This window comes from Suricata suricatta, chromosome 1 (assembly GCF_006229205.1).
Source record: "Suricata suricatta isolate VVHF042 chromosome 1, meerkat_22Aug2017_6uvM2_HiC, whole genome shotgun sequence".
Classification (NCBI taxonomy): Eukaryota; Metazoa; Chordata; class Mammalia; order Carnivora; family Herpestidae; genus Suricata; species Suricata suricatta.
Window position 1 is genome coordinate 91,313,696 of NC_043700.1, and position 14,410 is coordinate 91,328,105.

Genomic DNA, 14,410 nt, shown 5'->3' on the forward strand with positions numbered 1-14,410 from the left:
AATTTAGCAGACTATTTCCAAGTCTCATTTATTATTGGAGGAGGAGCTCCTTGTCAGGAATCCTAAGATATAAAGGGAATCACTATTATGAAAAAAATTATAGAAACTTACTATATCTTGGGAAAATAGCCCCTTGCCCCTTGCTGGTGCTGCATATACACTTAAAGATAGCATAAAATGAAAACATTCTTGAATTACTTATTTGGTTTACTCTGAATAAGTGGGTAAATTATTAAATAGCATGACAAGTGTATATAAGTAGATGTATTTGGCTTCACACTTCTCAGTTATATAAGGAATAGCTAATATTAAATATGTAGCTTAATACATAGTTTAAGATAAGTTAATATACTCACTTTCTCCTAAATTATAAAACCACCATCAAGTCTTGGTGGTTATTTGCAAAATATATTTCTTTACAAAAATATAAATGATAATATAAGGATTTTTTAAACTGTGGTAATAACTTATAAGAATATTTACTCATACTAATTTCACATAACACTGATATTCAAAATACATATTCACTGAAGTGAATCACAGAACTAACTGATTTAATAAACTATTTGAGGTCTTCAAAAAATCCTCATAAATTTAAGATTTATGTAAAATAGAAAAAAACTTGCAGTGGGAATTTAAAGCAAATATATTTAGTATGAGATCATTTTATAGAATTTTATAAAATATATATCTATTTTGGATTAAGAGACAGCAAATAGAAAATCTGAGTATTTCTTATGGCCATTTGTAGGAAAGTAGATGGACCTCGAGGATGTCATGCTAAGCGAAATAAGTCAGGCAGAGAAGGACAGATACCATATGTTTGCACTCATAGGTCTAACAGGAGAACAGGAGAAGCAATGGAGAACCAGGGGGAGGGGAAGAGGGAAAGAGAGTTGGGGAGAGAGAGGGACGCAAACTTGAGAGACTATTGAATGCTGAGAACGAACTGAGGGCTGAAGGGGGCGGGGGGAAAAGAGGTGGTGGTGATGGAGGAGGGCACTTGTGGGGAAGAGCACTGGGTGTTGTATGGAAACTGATTTGACAATAAACTATTTTAAAATAAGTAAATAAAAAAAATAAAAAGAAATTAAAAAATTTAAAAAATCTGAGTATTCCTTATAGATGACAGAATTGAAGTATGTCTCTTGGGAAGAAAATTCACTTTACTTTTAAAAGCCATTTAAAAATTACTTCTGTGGTATAAATTGTTACTTTTAAACCACTTAGAAGCCTAAAAGTGATTTTAAATATTTAGTCACAGAATTTGCTACAAATACTTTCAACATTATTTTAGTGTCATAAGAAAAAATAAATCTTTAAGTAATATAATTTTTCTCCTGTTTGTTACAGCAAGTACAGATGAAGTTCAGTTTCCCCAAGGAAATATTGATCAAGTTGCTGTTGTAGCCACCAATGTTCTGTTTTTTGTGGTTCTATTTATCTTTGCTCTTTTTGAAACGTAAGTTTTATTCTGTCTTCATCTAAATCATATTGCATAAATTATCTGTATTTCTTAATGAAACATTAATAGGTTTATTGATGTCCTCAGAAACTTTATGGAAGGCATAACTTTTTGTCATGATGTAAAAAATATACATGAATTTTATGCTTTTAACTTGAATATAGTTAATTCTCTGTCTATAATCTTACTTTATCTTCCTTATAAAGGAATCTGTTTCACTAGTCTTTCCTCCCTTTCTTGGAGTTTTATGATAAATATACTTATAAAACTTTAGTGCCATGAGTAAATTAACTTTAAGCTACATAACTCTATGTCTATGGAGCTCAGTCTGGCAATGTTAACTCTATTTAGATCTGATCCTGAAAAAAAACTAGTATATATTACAAAATCTCTGCCTGGTGTAGGCTTTGTTGGCCTTTAGTTATATGGCTTTTTTATTTTTAAAATGCCTTTCTGTTATGTTATAAAAATTACGTATTCTTGGTGTAAATGTAATAAGCACTACAATTGTATTTCTACATCGACTCCTTTCCTTGGAAGTAACCACTGCTAATACTTCAGTGTATAATTTTTCAAATTTTTTTCTATACAACTGTAAGTACTAGTTATACTTACATGTGTAAGTAATAGTATGTGCATGTCTGTCTATTAAATCAACATAGACTATGTGACATTATCATTTGAAAATTTGGTTTATTTTTTGGTCAATACATTATAACATTTTTATAACAGTACATGTAGATTGGCTTGATTTTTAATTTATTTTAATTTTTAAAATTATTGAGATATATGAAAATTTCAGTTCATTTGATTCTTGAGGCATTTTTAAAAATTGTGGTAAAATGCACATAACATAAAATATATCATTTTAACTATTTTTAATCTTACACATCACTGGCATTGAGTATATTCACAAATGTTGTACAACCATAACCCCTATCCATTTCCAGAATCTTTTCATCATTCCAAACAGAAGCTCTATACCCATTAAACAGTAAGTCTTCATTTCACCTAACCCAGCTCCTGGGAGCCTTTTTTCTACCTTCTTCAATCTGCGTACCTCATATAAATGGATCATACAACACATATCCTTTTGTCCTTTGTGCCTCGCTTATTTCACTTAGCATGATGTTTTTAAATGTTCATCCATGTTATAACATGTATCTGAATTTCATACCTTTTAATGACTTTATTTTGTTTTTGTTTTTGTTTTTGTTTTTTTACAGTAGTTTATTGTCAAATTGGTTTCCATATAACACCCAGTGCTTCTCCCCACAAGTGCCCCCCACCATGACCATCACTCCCTCCCTCCCTCCCCCTCCACCTTTAGTCCGTGGTTCGTCTTCAGTATTCAGTAGTCTCCCTTGATCTGTGTCCCTCAGTCTTCCCCGCTCTCTTTCCCCCTTCCTCTCCCCATGGTCCCCTGCCAGGTCTCTCCTGTTAGACCTATGAATGCAAACATATGGTATCTATCCTTCTCTGCATGACTTATTTCGCTTAGCATGACACCTTCAAGGTCCATCCACTTTCCTACAAATGGCCATATTTCAGTCTTCTTAATTGCCATATAGTACTCCATTGTATATATATATACCACATCTTCTTGATCCTTTTTTTAATTTTAATAAAAATATTCCATTGTATGTATATACCAGTTTCATTTGTCCATTCATCGATTGATGGACATTTGGGTTATTTCCACCTTTGGCCTGTTGTGAATAATGCTATGATGCTGTGATGAACATTGGTGGACAGGCATCTGTTTAAGCCCCTTTCAATTCTTTTGGTGATAAACCCAGAAGTGGATTTGTTGGATGATACGGTAATTCTGTTTAAGTTATTTAGAAATCACCGAACCATTTTCCACATCAGTTGATTTTAAAATTAAAAATGGCATTGTTCCTTTTTTTAAAAAAAGAATGAATATTTTAAATATATTTCAATTCCATTTTGTATCCAGTTAACAGAGGAGATAAAAAGTAGGAGAAGAAGCTTGGCAAGGAAGGAGACAGATAGTCATATAAAGGAAGAGCAACATTCAGAGATAGGAAGAGAGATACATACATTCAAGGATAGAGATAAAAGAGACTGAGAAAGAAAAAAAATCCAACAAGCTTCTAATAACTTACTAATTAATAGTAACATTAGTACTATTATGTTATTACTTATTTCATTGAAATAAAAAAGAAACCATTTTACACCAAATTTAATCATGATTAGTTAGAATAGTAGGAATTATGGTTGGTTTATTTCTTTTCCTGTCTTTTAGACTTTCTGCAGTGTGAATATATTACTTACATAACTAAAATAAATATTAGTAAATAAAAATACAATCAAACTTTGTGCGTGTAACAACTAAATGTGTTAAAATTTTTTATTTAGAGAGCTGGTGTCAGTGTTAAAAGAGATGCAAGTTCTTGAATGTGTCAGTATCATTATTAAAGCTTCTATTTCACTTTTATAATTACTATGATTTAAATTAATAATAATGATTTGTTTTTCTTAGCATTGTTACTCCATTAACAATGGATATGTATGCCTGGACTCGAAAACAAGCTGTATTATATGGTGGAATAATACTTGCTGCTCTTGGAGTTGAGGCAATTATTGTTTTCATGGGGATTAAATTACTTTCCAAGAAGTAAGTACCATATGATATATTCTTTGGTAAAGCAAGATGTTTTACAAAGTGAATTAATTATCTTCTAATGTATCTTTTGTATATTATGTTTTATTTAAAGTATTTCTAAAAGTATATTTTCTAAAACTTTGTTTCCCTGGATGGTAATATATGTTATGTAACAGAAAGGATTTAATGGTTAAGTCTGGAAAATTCTGCTTAAAAGTACCAAACTTCTTTACTCTAAAACTTTCAAATCTTCAGTACATAAATATGATGTTATCATTATGATGAATATATTATATAGCATAACACAGTTTTTGTACAAAGTTATTTGTAACTTTGACCATAGAACATGGTTTTAAAGAAGCATTTTGTAAAACTACAAGTGTAAAGAAAACACTTTGGGGGAAGTGCGTATATAAAATTAAGTTCATTCAGGTAGTCTGAGATGAGACATTAGTTGATAAATTTAGACAATTCTAACAATTTAATATTCTTAAAATATTTTAATAATACTTTAAAATTTTATAATGTTCTAAAATCAATTTATTTATTTATTTTTGAGAGAGAGCATGAGCAAAGGAGGGGCAGAGAGAGAGGGAGACAGAATCCGAAGCAGGCTCTAGGCTCTGAGCTGTCAGCACAAACCATGAGATCATGACCTGAGCCAAAGTTGGTGCTTAACCGACTGAGCCACCCAGGAGCCCCTAACACATCTTGATTCAGTGTGTTGGGTTAGGTGCACTGGGGATATTATGAAGATTCCTATGCTTATAGAGCCAAGTAGAGGGGTAAGATGTAGATATAGACATAGACATAGATTTATATTCAAAATTAAATACTAGTAAATACCTCTTGCTATGGAAATAGAGCAGTTCTGCTGATAGGCCTTCTTACAGATTTTCCAGTTCCATATCTTCAAAGAGCTTGTGTTCTATTGGGTAGGAAAACCAAGAAACAAAAATATGAAGTCAGGTAATGAATGGTAAGTACTGTGAAGAAGAATGGAACAGAGGAAGAGAATTAAGAGTAGCAGGGGGAGGATTGGGAGAGAGAGATTTGACTGACTGCTCTAGGAAGGTGTGTTTGAAGAAGTTACATCCAAACAGAGACCTCAACAAAGTCAGAAAACAGTCATGCAGGGGCCTGGAACTCTCTGCCTCCAGAATATGAGCTTTGTGTGTTTAAGGAGCAAGCAGGAAGGCAAATTTGGCCAGAGCAGGAAAGAAATGGCAGTGGAAGAAGATCAGGTTGGAAAGATGTGAAGCCTTGTAGGTATTCTGAAGGTGATGTGAGGTGTTTGGGTTTATTTATTTTGTTTTAGAAAGTCTGGGTGGCTCAGTAGTTTGGGCTGCCAACTTTGGCTCAGGTCACCATCTGATGGTTTATGAGTTCGAGCCCTGCATGGGCCTCTGTGCTGACAGCTCAGAGCCTGGAGCCTGCTTTGGATTCTGTGTCTCCCTCTCTCTCTGACCCTCCCCCACTTATGCTCTGTTTCTCTCTGTCTCAATAATAAATAAAACATAAAAAAAATAGAAAGTCTTTGGTCTTGTTTGTATATTTCATTTTTTATTATAGAAAATTTCTAACATATAAAAAGGCGTAGATAGGATCATATACTGAATTTCTAATATCTATTACCCAGCTTCAATGATTCTGAATCCTTGTAAAATTGTGATTTATTTATACCTCTACCTACTACACACTCCCTGCCCCCATACCTAGATTATTTTCAAGCCAATCCCAGATATCCTTCCATATCTTCCATAAACATTTCAGTATGTATCTCTAAAAGTTAATGATGACAACATTATCATGTCTAAAAATGTTAAGTGATTTCTAAATATCATCAAATATCCAGACAGTATTCAGATTTTCTCCACTGTTTTTAATATTTTAAAATTTATTTTGTTTTGTTTCATATTGTTTTATTTTGTTTCACAGCTTACTTGACTCAGGCTATTAAGTTTCTTTTTTTTTTTTATGTTTATTTTTGTTTTTGAGAGAGAAAGAGGGAGACAGAGCATGAGCAGGGAAGGGGCAGAGAGAGAGGGAAACACAGAATCTGAAGCAGGCACCAGGCTTTGAACTGTCAGCACAGAGCCCAACCTGGGGCTCAAACCCATGAACTATCAGATTATAAGCTGAGTCGAAGTCAGATGCTTAACCAACCGGGCCACTCAGGCTCCCCCAGACTCTTGTTTTTTAAATCTCTTTTAATCAATAGGTTTTTCATCTCTCTCTTTTTTTCTTACAAATTGAAGAAACCAGGGTGTATGCTTTATGGAGTCTCACATTTTGAATCTTGCTAATTGAATTCCTATGGTGGTGGTGATAGTGGTGTTAACATTTTCCCATGTTTACTGTATTTCTCAAATATTGGTACTTACATCTAGAAGTTTGATGAAATTTAAGTTCAGATTTTTGGCAAGAATATACTTTGTAAGTGGTAATATGTGCTTCTATCAGGAGAAATATTACATTTTATCTCTTTTTATAATGTTAGTGACCATTGATCATTTCTAGATTCATTAATATATTAATAGATAATTGAAAATGTTGATATTTTCATTCTATCATGTCCTTATATAATTTTTTGGGATACTTTCTATGAAGAGAACCTTCTTATCACCAGTTACTTGGTTATCTTGATGTACAGTTTGTATAGGAAAGGCAAGATGACTGTTTCCTTTTATTAACTGATTTTTTAAATAAGAGTTTATTTAAAACATCCTCTAAATGTAACCAAGAGTATTTTATTTTAATGTAATAGTGATTCATTGATTGCAACATTTTTGTATGTTTTAATCCATTGTCATTACTATCATTTCTGTTGTTCATGCTGTTGTATTCTGACCAGCATCTTCAAATTGGCTCAGAGTACCTTTATCTAGATACTAAAAGTACCTAGTAGCCACTGATAGCTTTTGTGTTCTTTGGTATGAAAAAATATCTAGGCTCATCTTACACATTTTCTGTCCCAGATCTGAAATCAGCTGGTTCCTTTTAGTGAAAATTTTTATTTAGCATTCATAATAATTGGCATATGACTAAATATGAAATAGAAAAAAATAGAAAAGTAATAAAACCATGTAATAATGTTTTATTTTTAAATTACAGAGTCTCTGTTCTTTAACAGGATTGGTGAGCGTGCAATTCTACTGGGAGGACTCATCATTGTATGTGTTGGCTTCTTTATCTTGTTACCTTGGGGAAATCAGTTTCCCAAAATACAGTGGGAAGGTATAGCCATACATATTTCTATAATGTTACCCGCTGTTATTCATCTAAAATTAGCAAGTAATGTACTGTACTAATTTTGTTTTTATAGATTTACATAATAATTCAATCCCTAATACCACATTTGGGGAAATTATTATTACACTTTGGAAGTCTCCAAGAGAAGATCACAATGAAGGACCCACTGGCTGCCCAGCTGAACAAGGCTGGTGCCTCTACACCCCCATGATCCATCTGGCCCAGTTCCTTACAGCAGCCATGCTAATTGGAGTAGGCTATCCATCCTGCAACGTTATGTCCTATACATTATATTCAAAAATTCTGGGACCAAAACCTCAGGTGAGCAAGTTTATGCTGATATTGCAATCACATGAAATATACATGTAAATACATTTTTTTCTACCATTCTCTATTTTTACACAAACTTACTTGGTGGATTTTTATCGTATTCAGCACTTTTAATTAAAAAAAAAAAACACAAAAGAGTTGGGGAGAGGGAGTGAGGCAAATCATGAGAGACCTTTGAATGCTGAGAACAAACTGAGGGCTGAAGACAGAGAGGGGAAGGGGCGGGGGGGGGGGGGATGGTCAAGGGGAGGGGCACTTGTGGGGAAGAGCACTAGGTGTTATATGGAAATCAACTTGGTAATAAACTATTAGATTAAAAAAAGAAACTGGAAAAAAAAAAGAAAAAATGAAAATGATTTAAGTAAAAAAAATTAAATAAAAAAGCAACTTTTGTAAAGTACTTATAGGGCTTAGTATGCAGAAATTTAACAAAGAATAAGTTAGAGCTCAAAAATGTTTTGAATTCAAGATTGTGAGCTCAAAATCATTTTCAGAGAAAAAAATATCTGAAGCATAAATTTCTGAAACTTGTTTTTAAACTAGGCAAAAGTTAGGAAACCAAAACTGATAGACAAATGTGGATCTAGGCTTAATTTCATCTAGTCCTAGGGACAATTACTAAGAGAGGAAAACACAGAGGTCTTAAATATGTATAACAGCTATGTATAATTTAAAATTAGTTTTTAGGGGCGCCTGGGTGGCTCAGTCGGTTAAGCCTCCGACTTCGGCTCAGGTCAGATCTCACATTCGTGGGTTCGAGCCCCGCATCGGGCTCTGTGCTGACAGCTAGCTCAGAGCCTGGAGCCTGCTGCTGGTTCTGTGTCTCCTTGTCTCTCTCCCCCTCCCCCTCTCATGCTCTGTCTCTCTCTCTCTATCAAAAATAAATAAAACATTAAAAAATTAAAAAAAAATTTTTAAATTAGTTTTTATTGTAAGAATTTCCTTATTCATTATATAAAAGTTATAAAAAATATAGAGTCCAAATGGAGAAAACTATCAGAGACAATTAATATTTTGGTGAAATTATACTTTCAATCTTTTATCTATGTCTGTGGGTGTTTAAAACAAAATAGGATTATATCATTGTTACTATTTAAAAATTTTGTTAACGTTTATTTATTTTTGAGAGAGAGAGAGAGAGAGAGACTGTGAGCAGGGGAACAGGCAGAAAGAGGAAAACACAGAATCAGAAGCACGCTCCAGGCTCTGAGCTGTCAGCACAGAGCCCGACGAGGGGCTTGAACTCACGAACTGAGCCGAAGCTGGACGCTTAACTGACTGAGCCACCCAGGCATCACATTATTATTTTATAATCTGCTTTAAAATATATATATAACAATATATTGTAAATATTGTCTTATGACTTTTAATTTTTTTAACAGATGTCATATTCCATTTTAGGTATGTACCATCATTTATTCAGTCATTTTCCAATTATAGTACATTTAGGTTATTTCTGGGATTTACTTCTAACCCTTCTTTTTAGTAGAAGTTACTTAAATGGTCACAAAATGAAAATATTACTTTTTTCTTTAAAAATTACACTGATAGGGGCGGCTGGGTCGCTCAGTCAGTTAAACGTCTGTCTTCGGCTCTGGTCATAATCTCAAAGTTTGTGAGTTTGAGCCCCACATCCGGCTCTGTGCTGACAGCTCATAGTCTGGAGCCTGCTTCAAATTCTATGTATCTCTCTCTGACCCTCTCCCACTCATGCTCCATCTTTCTCTCCTTCAAAAATAAATAAACAATAAATCCTTTTTATGAAAAACAAAAACAAAAGAATAAAATAAAACTTTCGCTGATAGTATTATATTTTCAGGGTAAAAGTTAGTATTTCTATTGAAATAAAGCAAAGAGAAAAGAAAAATTTTAATACTGTGTTTTTAAGCTGTAATAGTAGGTAAAACATTTGGTACTGTCTGAGTCTTTTAATCCATAATATTGTATTTTCAAAACCAAGAATTAAAAAGCACATAACAAAAGCAATGTGTGACAGTTGTAAAAATTCAAATAGTTTGAAATGTGTATAGCTGAAAATGAAGACTCCCCTTAGCCTCAACAGACTAAAATCGACCCCTGTTCATTTCATTTGTATTCCTCAAGACGTTTTTCTATACCTATTGAAGCATAGGTATAGAAGCAGACTCATGCCTTTTTTAATTGGAAGATATTTATTAGTATATAGTATTTAGTTATTTATAAATGAGTGTTAAATATCAATGATACAAATACTGAGCTAAAATTATGAAAATGTTTTTTTGTATATTACAAGTATTTAATTATTTTTTTCTTTAAAGTTTTTATTTAAATTAAATTAGTTAACATAGTGTAGTATTGATTTCAGGAGTAGAATTTAGTGATTCATCACTTACATATAACACCCAGGCTCATCACAAGTGCTCTCCTTAATGCCCATTACCCATTTAGCCCGTCCCCACCCCTACACCTACCTCCCCTCCAATAACCCTCAGTTAGTTTTCTATAGTTAAGAGTCTCTTATGGTTTACCTACTGCTCTGTTTTTATCTTATTTTTCTTTCCCTTCCCTAGTATTCATCTGTTCTGTTTCTTTTAAGTTTTATTTAATTTAGAAATAGGGAGCATGGTAGGGGCAGAGAGAGAGGCAGAGCGATTATCCCAAGGAGACTTCATGCTATCAGCACAGAACCCGATGTGGAATTCTATCTCATGACCCATGAGATCTTGACTTGAGGCAAAATCAAGAGTGGGGTGCTTAACTGACTAAGCCACCCAGATGCCCCTCATCAGTTTTGTTTCTTAAATGTCACATATGAGTGAAATCATATGGTATTTGTCTTTCTCTGACTTACATCACTTCACATAATACACTCTAGTTCCATCCATATTGTTGCAAAAGGCCAAGAGTTCATTCTTTTTTGATGGGTGAATAATATTCCATTACACATACATATATATATATACACACACACACACCACATCTTTTTCCATTCGTGAGTCAACAGGTATTTGGGGTCTTTCCATAATTTGGCTATTGCTGATAGTGCTGCATAAACATTGGGGTGTATCTGCTCCTTTGAATCAGCATTGTTATATCCTTTTGATAAATACCTAGCAGTATAATTGTTGGGTCATACATAGGGTAGTTCTATTTTTAACTTTATGAGGAACCTCCATACTGTTCTCCAAACTGGCTGCACCAGTTTGCATTCTCACCAACAGTGTAAGAGGGATCCCCCTTTCTCCACATCCTTGCCAACATCTGTTGTTACTTGAGTTGTTAATTTTAGCCTTTCTGACAGGTCTGAGATGGTATCTCATTATGATTTTGATTTGTATTTCTCTGATGATGAGTGATGTTGAGCATTTTTTCATGTGTCTCTTAGCCATTTGTACAACTTCTAGGGAGAAATGCCTGTTCATGTCTTCTGCCCATTTCTTCACTGGATTATTTGTTTTTTGGGTGTTGAGTTTGGTAAGTTCTTTATAGATTTTGGATTCTAGCCCTTTATCTGATATGTTATTTGCAAATATCTTCTCCCATTCTGTTGGTTGCCTTTTGGTTTAGTTGATTGTTTACTTTGCCGTGCAGAAGCGTTTTATCTTGATGAAGTCGCAATAGTTCATTTTTTGCTTTTGTTTCCCTTGTCTCTGGAGATGTGTCTAGTAAGAAGTTTCTATGGCCAATGTCAAAGAGACTACTGCCTGTTTTCTCCTCTAGGATTTTGGTTGTTTCCTATCTCACATTTAGGTGTTTTCATCCATTTTGAATTTATTTTTGTGTATGGTATAAGAATCTGGTCCTGTTTCCATTTTTCTTCATGTCACTATCCAGTTTTCTCATCATTTATTGAAGCGACTGTCTTTTTTCCATTGGATATTCTTTCCTGCTTTGTCAAAGTTTAGTTGGCTATACATTTGTGGGTCCATTTTTGGGTTCTTTATTCGGTTCCATTGATCTATGTGTCTGTTTTTGTGCTAGTACCATACATACCATCTTGATGATTATAGCTTTGTAATACATACAACTTGAAGTCTAGAATTGTGATGCCTCCCACTTTGCTATTTTTTTTCATCTTGACTTTGGCTATTTGGGGTCTTTTCTGGTTCCATACCAATTTTACAATGCACTCATGCCTTTAAAAACAAGATAAAACAGTATATTCTATCTCATGTACATAATACATATATATATATTTTTTTCCATCTTATAGTGTTTTACTTAATAGCCGTAGCCTTCTTTTCCATGTTAGTGCATTTAGATGTTCTCATTATAATATTTAACTCTATACAGGACCTTATTCTTTTAGGCAACTGATTAGCATTCCATTCATTAAATACATCATAATTTATTTACTTAATCCACCATTAATGGATTGTTAGGGTGTTTAAACTTGGGGATATTAAAAGTACTGCTGCACTGTATGTTCTTGGGTAGATTGTATGGGTTATAGTTTGGAGTACAGTTTTGGAAGAGTGACATTATGGTGTAGTAGAAAGTGGTACGTGCCCTCAAATATTTTAGATAAGTTACTTGAGTTTTCTAAGCTTCAGCTTTCACATTTGTTAAATGAGGATAATACTAATTGCAGAAATTTGTGTATATTGGAAACAATATATGTAAAGTACCTAGCACAGTGTTTGGAATATAGTAAATACAAAATAAATGTTAGCCATAAAGGGTAGATTAAAAAATTATATTTTTCCCACAGCTTTAATAGACATTGGACATTGTTTATACTACTTTTCTTTTTCTTTTTTAAAATTTTTATTTAATTTTTAAAATTTACATCCAAGTTAGTTAGCATATAGTGCAACAGCAATATCAGGAGTAGATTCCTTCATGCCCCTTACCTATTTAGCCCATCCCCCCTCCCACAGCCCCTCTAGTAACCCTATGTTTGTTTTTCACATTTAAGAGTCTCTTAGGTTTTTGTCCTCCTCCATGTTTTTATATTATTTTTGCTTCCCTTCCCTTGTGTTCATCTGTTTTGTATCTTAAAGTCCTCATATGAGTGAAGTCATATGATATTTTTCTTTCTCTGACTAATTTTGCTTAGCATAATACCCTCTAGTTCCATCCATGTAGTTGCAAATGGCAAGGTTTCATTCTTTTTGATTGCCAAGTAATACTCCATTGTATATATATACCACATCTTCTTTATCCATTCATCTATCGATGGACATTTGGGCTCTTTCCATACTTTGGCTGTTGTCGATGGTGCTGCTATAAACATTGGGATCCATGTGTCCCTTTCAAAACAGCATAACTGTATCCCTTGGATAAATAGTAGTGCAAATGCTAGGTCATAGGGTACTTCTATTTTTAATTTTTTGAGGTTTTTGCATACTGCTTTCAAGAGTGACTGTACCAGTTTGCATTCCCACCAATAGTGCAAAAGAGATCCTCTTTCTCCGCATTCTCGTCAGCATCTGCTGTTGCCTGAGTTGTTAATGTTAGCCATTCTGACAGATGTGAGGTGGTATCTCATTGTGATTTTGATTTGTATTTCCCTGATGATGAGTGATGTTGAGCATCATTTCATGTGCCTGTTGGCCAGCTGGATGTTTTTTTTGGAGAAGTGTTTGTTCATGTCTTTAGCCCATTTCTTCACTGAATTATTTATTTTTTGGGTGTTGAGTACTTTTCTTTTTCTTAAACTGACTAATCAAATAAGTATACTGTTCATTATTTGCTGTATTTTTAGAGAGCAATTTTATATTTAATTTAAAAATAAAAGATAAAGTGATTTTTGTGAGTTTGTCATAGTTTGGTAATAGTACTTTCATCCTTATTTTTAAAATAACTAAACCTAACTATCAGTGTGCTTCTCTCTCTCCACCACAGGGTGTATACATGGGCTGGTTAACAGCTTCTGGAAGTGCAGCACGGATTCTTGGACCTGTGTTCATCAGCCAAGTGTATACTTCCTGGGGGCCGCGATGGGCATTCAGTCTTGTGTGTGGAATAGTGGTGCTTACCATCATGCTCCTGGGTGTGGTTTACAAAAGACTTGTTGCTTTTTCTGTAAGGCATGGAAGGATTCAAGAATAACCTAACTAACACAGTGATGGAAGGTACTTGTTAAGGGGCTTCTTCTTCCAGGGCTCTGCAAGACCATTGCTATAAATCAATTTTGAAAAGTCAGGCTGCAAGTATTGAGTATTTTGAGTAACAAGAACATATATTGAATAATACAGTAAATTCTATGTGTAAATATGAGCAGTAATATAAAAACATTCTGGTTCATAATTTCTGTATTTCAAAAAACATTGTTTTTGTTTTGTTTTGTTTTGTTTTTATTTTTTTTGAGAGAGAGAAACAGAGTATGAGCAGGGGAGGGTCAGAGAAAGAAGGAAACACAGAATCCGCAGCAGGCTCCAGGCTCTGAGCTGTCAGCACAGGGTCCGAGGTGTGGGCTCGAACCCATGAACCATGAGATCGTGACCTGAGCCGAAGTCGGATGCTTAACCAATTGAGCCACCCAGGTGCCCCCAAAAAACATTCTTCATATAATATCTCTTTAGCAGTCGCATGAACTCATGAGTGAATGGACAATGGTTTATAAATATGAAGTTGTGCTCTTAATTCAAACTGCAGAGGTGTCATTAAAATAATGAGAAAGTATTTATGTACTGAAACCATAAGGAGAGTTCTGTATGAATTACCAAAAATGAAATCATAGAAATTATTTACCTAAATAGAGGTACCTATGTTTGAAGATACCTACTTTTTATTTATTTAAAAATGCAGCT

General features: G+C 33.8%; 1 protein-coding gene across 2 annotated transcripts in view; it reads left to right on the plus strand.

Annotated features, from left to right (window-relative positions):
* MFSD8 (major facilitator superfamily domain containing 8) overlaps nucleotides 1–13,948 on the plus strand; it is a 43,180-nt gene extending 29,232 nt beyond the window's left edge. Inside the window, exons 8-13 of one of the 2 annotated variants that reach the window (XM_029941117.1) lie at nucleotides 1,354–1,462; nucleotides 3,972–4,106; nucleotides 7,228–7,331; nucleotides 7,420–7,667; nucleotides 9,059–9,077; nucleotides 13,503–13,948. In XM_029941117.1, the coding sequence (XP_029796977.1) occupies nucleotides 1,354–1,462; nucleotides 3,972–4,106; nucleotides 7,228–7,331; nucleotides 7,420–7,667; nucleotides 9,059–9,077; nucleotides 13,503–13,714 (827 nt within the window). In that variant the 3' untranslated portion in view covers nucleotides 13,715–13,948. The remainder of the gene's footprint in view (nucleotides 1–1,353; nucleotides 1,463–3,971; nucleotides 4,107–7,227; nucleotides 7,332–7,419; nucleotides 7,668–9,058; nucleotides 9,078–13,502) is intronic. The other variant, XM_029941125.1, reaches the window with a different exon arrangement.
* Nucleotides 13,949–14,410: the final 462 nt, after the last annotated feature.